Raw genomic sequence first — 13,283 nt, forward strand, 5'->3', positions numbered from 1 at the left:
ACTCCCCCGCCTCCCGGCACATGTGTACCAGAGGACTGCATAGTCAGGTTTCACTTGGGGTAGATGCGCCTAATTCTCGAGGGGCTTGCGGCCCCTGGGATGGGGGATGGGGAGATGAAGGGGAGGACACTCTCGGAAGCAAGGGGGAGGGAGAAAGGTGTGAGTAACTGGGTGGGGGACCTGGGCGGGGGGAAACGGCTGGAATGTAAAAAATAAAATAGTTAATTAAAAAAATAAACGTATCAGTACGTGAACCAAACAAAGAAATCACAAAAGGACCACGGCTTTTAGCTCCGGGATGAACAGAGGCGGGGCAAGCCACGGGACTGGAGTGCGCACGCGCCAGGCCGGGAAAGACGCACGCGCGGCAGGCAGAAGCCGTGTCATGGCGTCATCATCGTGCGACCTCTTTCCGGGAGGCAGGCGTCCACGGTGTTGAGGTATTGTGCAAAGCTGAGTTCGGGTGCTTGTCGTGCTCCTGTCACAGTCTCTTTTCCCGCACCCCGGGATCACGGCCGTACTGTGGCCGACTGGGAGGAGTCGAGCGGGGCTTTTCTCTTCTAGCGTGGTCCTCAGAGCCTGCCAATGGCGGCTCTCGGGCTTTGTCTTGCTCTGGCCTTTAAGTTTCCCTGTCAATACTGTCTTCCTCATTTTTGTTTCGATTGTTAACGTGGCCTTTCAAGGATTGAAAAGCGACAAGTAAAACACCAACTCCATCTGCTTCTAGCTGTTTCCAAATCCAAACGGAGACAAAATGGAAGGTGGAAAGAGTAACTCTCTGTGCAGCCCTTACTGTTCCGCCCAAGGTCGGAATGCTTGCGGTGGCAGTGTTAGCCCTTTTGGAAAAAAGGGTTTCCTTAATTTTGTTTTTCCTTTTCCACGGTTTTTCTGTGTAGCCCTGGCTGTCCTGGAACTCGATCTGTAGAACAGGCTGGTCTGGAACTCAGAGATCTGCCTCCCTCTCACAAATGCTAGGATTAAAGGAGTGCGACGCTATGCTGGGCCAGCAGCTTCCTGTTGTAGTGGATTATGTTAAGAGAATAATTTTTCATTGTGATCCGGGAAAAATCGTGGCTCAGATTTCTGTTGGAAGATAGCTTTAGTGACTTAAAATGTGTTGACTACAATTTAGTTTTGGCTTGGAAATGGCGTATTTGCCCTAGTGAGATGTTTGTGGTGTAGTTATTAACGTGTTTGGACCAAGGGTAGACAGAACTAAGTATCAACATTAGTTTTTATTTATAAATGACAGCTAACCTTTTAGAACGTTAGAAAACTACTCCTGGATGGTGGAATTGATAGACTGAATTGTTTTGTTACAAGATAAGATGACAATGTGAACAGTTTCTGTATTTGTTGTTTTCAAGTAATAGAAATGAAATTCCCAAATCAGAGATGTAGATGCTTTCCAGTACCTATAGGGGTGCAGTTTTCTCTTGTTTTTTTTTAACTTTTAAAAATTCTGTGGATAAACAGTAGCTCTTGTTTTCAAGCATTTAACTCTTTACGTATGGCTCTAAATATTCTTCATTGGATTACCACCTCTTTGCTATTTCCACTTTCTTAAAACAATAACTAATATTATGAGCCAATACTTTGAACATTCTACTAATGGAGTACTACTTTAAGAGTTTTATTGATATTTTGTGTGCATCACAACCTTATGTATTATCATTACTTTAGAGGTAATTGTCATAAACCCCACATTTTTGAGAAGATAGTTTTTGCTGCTTCCTGTCTTTCATTTTGAAAAGGCATCAGATAGAAGTTGATTCCAGTGTGGCTCCAGTCATAATCACCCCTTGTAATTTATGTGTTTAGAATGTTTCTATGTATGTATGTGTATGTGCTTATGTCTCTTTCTGTGTATTTGGCACATGTATGTGGGTGCCAACAGAGGCTAGTAGAAGGACTTGGATCCCGAGGAGCTGGGGTTACAGATGGTTGTGAGCTGCACAAACTGGCTGCAGGAAACCAAACTTGGGTTCTCTGGAAGATGAACTAGTGCTCTTAACTGCTGAGCCGTCTCTGCACCCTTGTAACTTAAATACTTTTTATTGCTAGACTTTTGTATATGTATTTTTTGTGTGTTTATGTCTGGTGTTCATGCAAGTGTGCGTGTTCTCATGTGAGTGTATGTGCATGTGTGTGTGTGTGTAGAGGCCCAAATATGTTGTTTTTCTCCATCATTGTCCACTTTGCTTATTGAGGTAAGGTTTCTTATTGAAGCTGGGACTTGTCGGCTTCAGCCAGTTCAGCTAGACTGCTAGGTGATTCCATGTTTTGGCACCCTCCATACACAAGAGATCTGAATTCCAGTCTTCAAGCTTGGTGGTGGTGGTGGTGGTGGTGGTATGTGTGTGTTTGTGTGTTCATGGGCTTTATCCATATAGCCATTTAACTTCTATGATGTGCTTTTAAAGGTTAGTACACTTTAGAAAAGGAAGCTTAGTATCTTCTCAGATTATACTGAAGATTACAGGTAACATTAGAATCATTGTTTGGCCAAGACAGTAGTAGTATTGAGAACTTATATATAAATTTCACCATTATTTTCTAAGGTAATGCTGTGTAAAATGTAATTATAGGAATAGAATTATGGGGCAAAACCTGCAAATTCATCTCTTGTTCTAAAAATAAATTAAGTGTATACTGGATTTTCTATATACTTTTTTTTCCCTCCTGGATTCATGTAGTGACTTTGTAGTAAGTCCAAACTTGGGACATGATGTTAAGATTCTCCAAACTCAAGAATTGGTTAGCAGGCAGAAAGGAAGGTTGGATTTGTGGCAGCAGCTTTGAACTGGCTGGAGGGACGTATGGCCACACAGGAGCTCAGTTAGAAGAGGCAGTGAGAGTGAGGAGGAATATACCTTTATTTTGCTAGAAAATTCAACTCCAGAGAAAAGAAGACATTTTGACTCTTTGAATGTGATAGAGGTTAAGAATCATAGATTTGATTATAGCTGCTAAGAAGTGGGAAATAAGCATTTGTTATCTTCAGTAAATTTTAAAATGTCAAACGCACGAAGCTCTTATTTACAAACTTACATCCTAACCCCACCAATCTCCTACTATACAGTACAGAGAGCATAACAGGGGACTCTCACACTTCCCTGCTCATTCCTTTCCTGGAAATAGCCACACTTAACAATTTATTTTGTATGTTTAAAGAAACTCACATGTATGTATGTTAGTTTTCTGCCACAAAAAGGTGAGATAAAAAGAGTAAAGGCTTATTGGACTCATTTTAGAAGTTTCAGTCCATGGCTGATTGTCCTTGCTGCACTTGTGACAGGGAGAGGTGGGGTGGGGGGCCTAGAGAAGGGGAGGGGAGGCGAAGGGAAGGGAGGAGAGGGGAAGGGAGGGGAGGGAAGGAGAGGAGAGTGGAGAGAGAGATAAAATCCACAGTCTTCTTGAACTTCCCCCACCTCAATATGACCATAAAACTGCCAGCTCGATAGTACCTCTTAAAGGCAGGGCTTCTTAAGCATGTTAAAGGTTTAGCTATCTCCTAAGAGTGTCGTGAGCTGGGGACCACTGCATGACATAGGACTTTTCATGAATTGTACCCAAGCCGCACAAGAAGCATGCCCCTGACTCAGGAACCATGAGGGTGGACTGGGTACACACAGGCAGTGATGCTCACACATGGCAGTATCATGTGGACACGGACGTTTTAAGGGAAGAAGTAAATGAGGTTTACTATTTGTGCTGTTCGGGGTTTCCTTCCTGACATGTCTTAGGGATCTTTAAAAACTGTGTTAGAGCTTTTCTCTATACAGTGTGCTGTATTGGCTGGATAGATCATAATTTATTTAATCCATCTGTATTAATAGGCATGCAGGGTGTTCTTATCTTTGAAAAATATTGTAGTGGATGCCTGTTAACATTATGTTATGTGGAAATTAGGTTCTGGACTCTTCTCTCCTGCTTGCGTTTACTTGCCAGCACATCTGCAGAAGACCAGCTGAAACACCTAGGTGACCATCAGTGGGGTAGTCGGACTGCAGAGTGAACTGTGTGGCTCTAACTTTCAACCTGCTAGTAGAACTCACAGGAAGAAAAAGGGACACGTTGAACAGTTATCATGGTGGCTGGTGCTATGGAGGCGTATGAGCAGGTCCAGAAGGGTCCCCTGAGGCTGAAAGGCGTGGCAGAGCTTGGTGTGACAAAGCGGAGGAAGAAGAAGGACAAAGACAAGGCTAAGATGCTGGAGGCCATGGGGACAATGAGCAAGAAGAGTGAGGAGGAGGAGGAGGAGAGGCGCTGCTTGGACCAGCGCACGCCGGCGCAGGTGGCCTTCGAAAAGATGCAGGAGAAGCGGCAAATGGAAAGAATCCTGAAGAAGGCATCAAAACCCCACAAGCAGAGAGTGGAGGACTTCAACCGACACCTGGACACGCTCACAGAGCACTACGACATCCCCAAAGTAAGCTGGACCAAGTAACCTGTCCCTGGGGCAAAAGCAGAAGGCCAGGCTGACTGTTGCTTCCCTCCGTGTTTTCTAGAATGTTTTACACCTGGCTGGTGCGTCTGCTGAGACCAGGCTTTCTGAAACTTGATTAAAAGCAGGCTGTCCTTTCACTGGATTTTGGTTTTGTGGTAGTTCTCTTTGGTTTTGTGGTAGTTCTCTTTTTGGTTTGGACAGCAACATTATAGATTGACATGCTGAGGTCATTTCTGGGTGAAGGCCATGGAAGGATGGTTGCCTTCCCACCGCCATCGTGCCATCTGTCTTCACTTATGCCACAATGCCAGGACAAAAAATTCCTGCCCGTGGACCACCACAGAAGTTTCCACAGTGCTGCTCCATTGTGGGCAACCTGGACATCAGACTGCATCTGCATCACCACCTGAAGCAAGGGCAGGACCAGGACACAGGTCTCCAGCACATAGCCTGTCCCACAATCCACCCAGTGGACTGCCGTGGCAGATGCTGCTGATCTCAGTTCTCAGTGATGGCGCCTGGGTTTCTAAGCTTGTGGAATGTGGTATGGGCCTGGTTGTCATTCCTGGGCTAAGGACACCAAATGCCAGACATGGCCTGGACAGAGTGCCTGCAGCCATGCTGTAGTGGTGCAGATGCTGCAGAGCTGTGGCATCTGAGGGTCTCTGTGGACCACTTGAAGAATTTCTGCACACTCTATTGAGAGATGCAACTTCTCTTGCCATGGATACTAAAAGATTACAGATTGGTAGAGCTGACATGCATGGACTAAAGCGAGTACCAGTCATGGAGTGTGAATGTTGTCTGTACAGGCTGGCCATCACAGGACACCTGTCCATTGTGCCTGTGTCTCTGAACAATGAAGAATGCACAGTGCAAGACCAGTTCAGTATGGGAAAAATTAGATATTTTTTATTTTAGAGGCGCATATGTATATATATACATACAGGTATATCATATAATGTGCATTGGATGAGTACACGTGTAGAGGGCAACTTGCAGGACTGACTCCTTCTACCATGTAGATCCAGGGGATCAGATCCAACTCAGGTTATGAGACTTGGCTGCAAGTGACCTTACCCACTGAGCTGTGTCACAGTCCAGATGGCACATTTATTCCACTTCTGTTCACACCTGAGGGAGATGGTGTGCACATACCTTGTCTCAAGCGTTTAGGAACATTTTGGATTTTGGGATTTTTTTTCAGATTTGGGGAACACAGTCATTTTTGTAATATTTAATGAGATGTTGCAGTGACTATCACAAATTTGCATACATTTGATTTCTGTTTGATATAGCCTGTGCACATTTTATATTTTTTTTGTCTTTGAACATAGCATACAAAATGCACAATTTTTTTGAAGAATTTTGTGCATGAAAAAAAGAAAAGTGATTATAGAAATTTGCTAAGTTGTAAAAAGCTCTCTAAGAAAAGAGGGAAAACCAGAATGAATGAAAAAGGGGGATAAGGGAAAAAATCTTCGCACTCCTCTCTTTGTCCTCAGTACTTTTACATCTTTCAGAATGTATTATCACATGGTAAAAGTTTTTCACAAGTTCACACATAAAATTCAAATCATAAATTGAAATGGAAGTTTACAACAGAGAATGTTTACATGTATATCTATTAGAAGTAATTATTGGGCTAAACTTATCACCTGTCACAGCTTCACAGGTTCACTGACAGTTAAAACATATAATTAAGTTATTAGTGGTTTTGTATAGATAAACCCAGTCAATATTTTATCTTCTGTCCTAGTACCCATAATAAATTATTAGTTTCCTTTTTATTAAAAAAGAAAGAAAAAAGGAAAATTATATTTCTGAGAAGTAAATTTACTGATTTTGAAGTGGAATATCAAATTCAGAAAATGCTTAATTAAATCAAACTGCTAGTGGTGAAAAGGGCCTGGTAGTGGCCACCTCTGCTTACATTAGATGCTGTTTGACCCATGGCAGATGGGATCTTGTTCTGTGGTTTCTTTGATGAAGCTGAGTAGTTTTATGTTTATTGGTTGCTTGGATTCTTTTATAAATGGCTGGCTTGTTTTTTGGAAGTTATGTGTAGTCACTGCTTATTTGTTAAATTGATTCGAAGAGGCTCCTTTGTGCGGCAGATATGTCCTATTTGGACTAAGACCTGATCTATGTGTTTTCACATGAATATATCTTAAAGAATCAGATCAACTTGGAGGAGATTATATTTTGAGGCTGGGGTGTATAGCTTAGAGGTAGGGTGCAACTTAGCATTCATGAGGCCCTTGGTTCAGTTCCCAAGCAGCTGCTCTTTTCCCCCACCAGTGAATTTAGAGTGTTGTAAAGAATTTACAACATTTGTAATATAATCAGAATTTCAGCCTTTGTTGACTGCGTTAGATTTATGAGTCATCAGCAACTGTACAGGATACCGCATGAACTGAATCTTCAATGTGTGACTTAACCACTGTCTACCTTTGTTAGAATGCTCCATATAAGTCCTTGTTAGTTATGAAGACTACTTCTTTACAGTAGGTTCATGCTGTTAGATGATTTTCATCACTGTGTGCTTCAGTAGATATAAATGATATTATATATCTATAATCTCATACACACAGAATTATCCATAATTTTGATAATGAATGCTACAGATAATTAGACCAACTGGATTATTTTATGAATAAAAAATTTGAAACCCAGGGAGAGATTGGATGATCTCAGAGTAAGGTAACAGAGTCAGTGTTGTAGCAACACTGAAAGCTTAAGTATCTGCTTCCATTAACAGCCCCAGCTCCTGTCGTTCAGCTGTTATTAAAATGCTTCAGGACTATAAGTTCATATATGAGCTTGAACTTGAAAAGTAGTTTTAGTGTTAGTTGATAAAGATTTTCTGTTTTTTTAATTTAATACAAGGAATGGTCAGAACAACACCTAAGTTTTAAAAAGCTAAATAAAATTTAAAATTTTTAGAGAAACTCTTTGTTAAGTTCTTCAGTATACACTATAGGATATATTTATCAGACTTTAATTTTTAAAAAAAAAAATCTTTGCTTTCAATAGAATGCTTTAAAAAATAAACACACTCCCATTTACTTTTATTTCTGAGATTGTGTCTCCTGGAGCAGAGACTGGCCTTGAACTTGCCTGTAGCTAAGGGCCCCTGGATCTGAGCCTCTCGCTCTATGGCCTAAGTGCATGTACCTTTGAATCCAGTTGAACATGGGTTTAGCTTATTGGTTGTGGTGTTGTGATTGTGTTGTCAGAGCTGTGAAAGTCTCTAGGACTTAGTGTGTGGCCAGTGTGGCTTCGTCCCTCTCTCCCCCATGCGTTTTGGGAAGGGAGGCTGGGGGGGCGTGGCTTCTCTAGATTTGCATGCTAAGATTTGCACTGATTTACCTTACTCAAAAGTAAATGGTCTTTTCATTTTCTTCCTAAAACTCTGTCTCCAATATGAATTCTGAGAGTTGGTTTTGTTTTTTTTTTTCAGTTGGTCACAATGGCAGGTGAAGAAATGAATGAAGACTATCCTGTAGAAATTCATGATTCTTTAACAGCCTTGGAGAGCTCCCTGGGTGCTGTGGATGACATGCTGAAGACCATGATGTCTGTTTCTAGAAACGAGTTGTTGCAGAAGGTATTTTAAAATCTATAATCTACAGACGAATTTCATAAGAGAGAACATTAGGAAGAAATGTTCATTTAGCTCTGGCCATGTCTTTCTGCTGGAGTTTTAGGTGAAGAACTGTTGGAGTGGAATTAGCCAGAACATCCTGCAAAGCTTCTACATTGGGAACTTGATTTTGAAAAGCAAGGCACATACAACATTGCTCTTGAAAGATTCTAACTTTGATGTTTTATGTATTTTAATGATATTATCGGTTTCTGGAAACGGTACAATACAAGAATAGTAAATTAAATTGGTTCTTCTGACTTTAGAATTACCTAAGCATTTTGTTGTGCATCTTATATATAAGTGAGTCATATACAATGCCTATATTGAATAATTACTTTTGATATAAAAGTCTAGATTATAAATCTGAAATTGATAATAATTTAGAATATTTTATCTTGGACTATACGAATTTCTTGTTTCATCAGAAATGATATCCGAAGCATGTTTTTGTTTGCTTGGGTTTTTTTATTTTTAGCAAAAAAATAAATCACTAGTTATATTTGGGTGTTCATGTGTATCAATGAAAAAAAGAACCTATGAAGAGCAGAGAGGGTATTCATGAGTGTTTTGGTTGCATTTAAAATGTAGTTTCAGATATAAGCAAAAAGAATCACTGGTTAAGAGAACTTTGTGCAAATTATTTCTAGATCATTTTGTTATTGAATTATAGGAAGTGAGAAAAGCTCACTTTCTGGCCTTGCAGCGGGAAGCAGCTGAAAGCGTCATCTGGCGGTTTACCAAGGTTGTGTGTCTCACTGTCTTGTCTCTTTCTTGTCTGTTTTACTAGTTGGACCCACTGGAACAAGCAAAGGTGGATTTAGTTTCTGCATACACCTTAAATTCCATGTTTTGGGGTATGTATGTTACTTTGTAATTCATTAGAAAGCATATTACTATATCAAAGGTGATTTTTAAGAGCTAGCAGTTGACAGAATTGTCTTTTATAGTAATCTTATTTTTTGTATGTTTTTTTCCATGTATGTCACAATACAGGATGCCTGTAAGCTATACATAATTTAATATTTCATAGAGGGTAGATCACTTGAAATTGAATTAACTATGCAACTTTCCTTTTGAATAACTAGGATTTTATTATTATTATTATTATACTCTTACTATTATATATACACCACTTTCTTTCATGCGGTCTTTCTCTTACAGTTTATTTGGCAACTCAAGGAGTTAACCCCAAGGAGCATCCAGTGAAGCAGGAATTGGTAAGATGCGTGATTGATCCCTGTTTCTATGTCTGCTGTGCACCTCTCAGGCTCCAGTTATGTGGTGTCAGGCTTCACACTGATCATTAGGAGAACAGAACTGAGCAGAGTGGCATCATTCTAATAATTAGTTATAACTTTCACATTATTTTTCCTATAAATTCTTTAAATTTTATTCATCTCCAGGGCTACTTCAGAAAAAAAACAAAAAAAAAAAACAAAAAAAAAACCTCTTACACAATTCTTAAAAGTGTATTCCAGTTGATTTACTAGCAGAGATGGAGAAATTTCTCCCCTACCTTTAAATTTCTCCATTAACTCATTTTCTCAGCAGTAAAGAATTCAGTTCAGCAACAAAGCTAAAAGCTTTTTTGGCACCAGCTATATGTATACTGTCCAGTAATTCTGCATCAATGACATATTTACAACCTGTAATAAATCTTCTAGGTTTGTCTCTGTATCCCATTTAGATGAATAAGTACAACATCAGGTACAAATAAGATTTAATATCTTGGAGTTTTTGCTGACTTCAAATATTAAATCAAATCATCCAATTGGGAGGAGAAAAATAGAAATGAAACTTATAGTTACCTAATTGACTTGACTTTATGAATAAGAGTTTTAATAAATTTATTCTTTGTGCACATAAAATATACATGTATATGTGGAACACATGAAATTGTATCTTTGTTTTCAAGCCTTCCAGTAGTCAGTAATGTAGGTTAGTTACATCTTAGTAAAGCATAGGTAATTCACTTAAAAGGAGTAATCCAGGCATCTTTATTTCAAATGTAAAATATTTAAAAAAAAGTATAGACCAGGATATTTTCTTCTTTTAAAGTTCTTGAGGGAAAAATAAATTTATGCTTAAATGTAACAGTTGTGAAAAAATTTTTAAGAAAGGTTACCTATGCTACTGTCTTTAAGAAGTACAGGTTATGTGTCTCATTTTCTAAGTGTCCTTTTATGAAATTATTTTCAATACAAAGTTAGAATACTCAATATTGTATTTATAAAAAGATAAGATCATTTATCTTCATTCTTCAGAATCTACTTTATAGAGAGCACATTAATTTTCTGGATAAGGATTGGCAAATTTAAAGCATTCTTAAGTGTATTCCCTGTTTTGACCTTGCCACAGACATTACTAATTGATTACAGAATTAGAGGAAATCGATTTGATATTTGTCATGTATCACAAATGGGAAAACAGTCACCTTATTTATTCAGTGGTATTTGAATGGCTACTAAGGACCAGGCATTGTTTTCAGTGACGATGCCTCAGAGAAAAATCTGAGGTGTGGCAGATCCCACTCGGAGTGGAAACACAGTAACCATAAGATAAATACTGCGCACTCGGCTATGCAGGATGCTAAAACAGCATTTTATGGGGGAAAAAACCCAGAGCAGATAGAGTGAGTTGGAGTCTCTGGATAAAGTGTCCAATCTTAATGGCGAGGGGAGGAAAGACTGACAGAGTAGAAGAGTGGGAGGAGCTGAGTGGAGGCTCTTAGGCAGAGCAGTTGCAGGGCGGGTCTTCTGAGACTGGCCGGGTGGGATGGGGGTGGGATGGGGGTGGGATGGGGGTGGGATGGGGGTGGGATGGGGGTGGGATGGGGGTGGAGATGGAGTAGGGGTGGGGTGAGGGTGGGGTAGGGGTGGGGCGGGGCCGGGGTGCTAGTGCTGCTGTTGGTCTTTTCTTTCACAGGAGAGGTTTTATAGTGCAGTTTGGGTTTGATAATGAAGCAATTGTAAGGTTCTGTATTTTACTGTTTATGTTCACATTTTACTTTAACGAAACTTGTTTGTTCCTAAGCAGTGATCATTTATTGTGTTATGGTTTTCATCACCTTTATTTCACCATTTGACCTATAAGAGTTACTTATTCTGACAATACTCTTGCAGATTCAAAGCGCTCCAGAAGCTGACTCTGTTTCTTACCTTTAAAGTCTGTGTATTTTATTAGAAAATTTTACATACTTATCAGTCAGGATTATAAAATTGAATAAAAGATCTCATATTTTCATTTTATGTGATACTTTTTTAATGTGACACTCGACAGTAACGTAAAATAGATATAATGTTTCACCCATTTTCTGTTTAGAAAAATGATGGGAGAGGTTAATTTGTTGACACAGTGTCGGAGACCTCAGAGTTAGAATGTATTCTTCTAATACAAAATAGTTAAAATGAGAATTTAGGTTAATGTTGATTAAAACAATAGAGCCATATATAAGCCAGTTATTGTTTATTGCTATAGTGATATCCTAGTGTGAACTTTTTTCTGGAAGAGTTCAGAACACTTTTACAATGTTTGGTTGATTTTCTTTGCTGTCTTTAGGCAGTGTCATGTGTAGCCCAAGCCTGCAGACTGGCTGATCTTGAAGTCCTGCCTCTGCTCTCCAAGTGCTGGGATTTCGGGGTGCACCCCCATGCCCACTGAATTTTAAAATAAAATTCGTCTTTCTCTTGGACTGTGAGCTCCAGGAGAGCTGGGACACGGTTATGCTAGCACATGCACTCACTAGCACCGTGGACTGACTGGTGACTCCCTGCTGCCTGTCGCTGAGAGTGCATGCTGGACCTGGGGACGCTGGGCAGCTCTGGAAATGACCGCCTTTCGTTTTTCTTTTTAAGGAAAGAATCAGAGTCTACATGAACAGAGTCAAAGAAATAACAGACAAGAAGAAGGCCGCCAAGCTGGACAGAGGTGCTGCTTCGAGATTTGTCAAAAATGCACTCTGGGAACCCAAACCAAAAAACACACCAAGAGCGGCTAATAAAGGGAAAAGTAAACACTAATCTTTGGGTTTTGATGTACATGGCTTCAAAGGTACATCATTTTATCAGCTTACAGTGTAGTTCTGTGACCGTGCAGTGTTTAAATGGATTCCTTTTTGAATTCATGTATAAATTTACACATTAAATTTGTGATACTGAATCTTTTTTTTGCTGAGAAAGATTACGTTGTCTTTATTGATTTTCATATAAAGCATCATGATAGTTTTAATATTGTAAGACATTCTATGAGCAATTGTGAAATCCAAATGTTCTTTGTAAACATTTGTAGTGTTTTAAGTGAATAATGATATTATGAAGTGTGCTGTCTGTAGACTGGAGTTATAAGGACATCTGTTTTCAGTAATGATGAGAAATGCAATGACTTATTTAAATACCCACTCTGTTTTCTGTTCAGTTAGTTCAACATGTTTCTGTGAATTTTTTTTTAGTAATTGCTGTCTGGATATTCAAAGTGCAAAATTGAAACCTTAAGGCTGTACTTTAATTCTTCATGTTCCATTTAAAATAAAATGTTCTCATTAATGCTGACGGAAAATAAGGTTGTGTGTCCTGACTGGCTTTGGCTTGATTCCCTCTAAATGAATATTGTGGCCGTGTAGCTCACTTGTTTCTTGCTGTCCACTGTGTGACTGAACATGCCCTGCAGATGAGGCAGCTGTGAGCACTCCACCCAGGAGGACGGTTATGAGCCTTGGCCCTCTGTTCTCTTGCTCTCACCCTTAGAATCTTTCTGAGTAAGTATTTCCTAAGCTTGTAGATATTTTGAACCATCTTCTTTATTAAATACTGCCCCTTAGGAGGAATCAAATTATATTTACATTATGATTTATTTTTCCAGAGTGTCTGTTATGATGAATTCCACTTATTAAACCTTTTTAGGGTCTGAGCTCATATAATCTTGCTTCTCTAGGCCCACATTGTCTTGTATAGCAATGCCAAGAATAGCCAAGTTTTTTTGTTTTTGAGAATTAGAGTTGTTGAAATTGTCTGTGATTAATTTTTCTTAACTAACTTTGAATATATGAATTTCTTGATTCGGTAGCGGATATTGGAAATGGTCTGAAGTTATATTGGGCTTTGTAAGGCATGCTAAAATCTGACTCAAAGAATAAGTCAAAAGATGCAGAAAATCTCAGCTCTGATAGCAGATACTTTGTGAAGTGGA

General features: G+C 39.4%; 1 protein-coding gene across 2 annotated transcripts; it reads left to right on the forward strand.

Annotated features, from left to right (window-relative positions):
• Positions 1 to 354: 354 nt before the first annotated feature.
• Positions 355 to 12,656, forward strand: C1d (C1D nuclear receptor corepressor). Of its 2 annotated transcripts, XM_052198920.1 has the most exons (6): positions 355 to 440; positions 3,913 to 4,432; positions 7,914 to 8,060; positions 8,887 to 8,953; positions 9,261 to 9,316; positions 11,954 to 12,656. In XM_052198920.1, the coding sequence occupies exons 2-6, from the start codon at positions 4,091 to 4,093 to the stop codon at positions 12,116 to 12,118; spliced, it is 777 nt and encodes a 258-aa protein (XP_052054880.1). In that variant the 5' UTR covers positions 355 to 440; positions 3,913 to 4,090; the 3' UTR covers positions 12,119 to 12,656. The 2 variants fall into 2 exon arrangements, with proteins under 2 accessions (XP_052054880.1, XP_052054881.1); XM_052198921.1 differs by lacking the exon at positions 3,913 to 4,432.
• Positions 12,657 to 13,283: the final 627 nt, after the last annotated feature.

Source organism: Apodemus sylvaticus, chromosome 11 (genome assembly GCF_947179515.1).
Source record: "Apodemus sylvaticus chromosome 11, mApoSyl1.1, whole genome shotgun sequence".
NCBI classification, from domain to species: domain Eukaryota; kingdom Metazoa; phylum Chordata; class Mammalia; order Rodentia; family Muridae; genus Apodemus; species Apodemus sylvaticus.

Coding starts and splice junctions, on each gene's coding strand:
- C1d (XM_052198920.1), top strand. CDS start 4,091: ATGGTGGCTGGTGCTATGGAGGCGTATGAGCAGGTCCAGAAGGGTCCC. Junction 8,061..8,886: donor GAAACGAGTTGTTGCAGAAG/GTATTTTAAAAT, acceptor CTGTTTTACTAG/TTGGACCCACTGGAACAAGC. Junction 8,954..9,260: donor CTTAAATTCCATGTTTTGGG/GTATGTATGTTA, acceptor TTTCTCTTACAG/TTTATTTGGCAACTCAAGGA.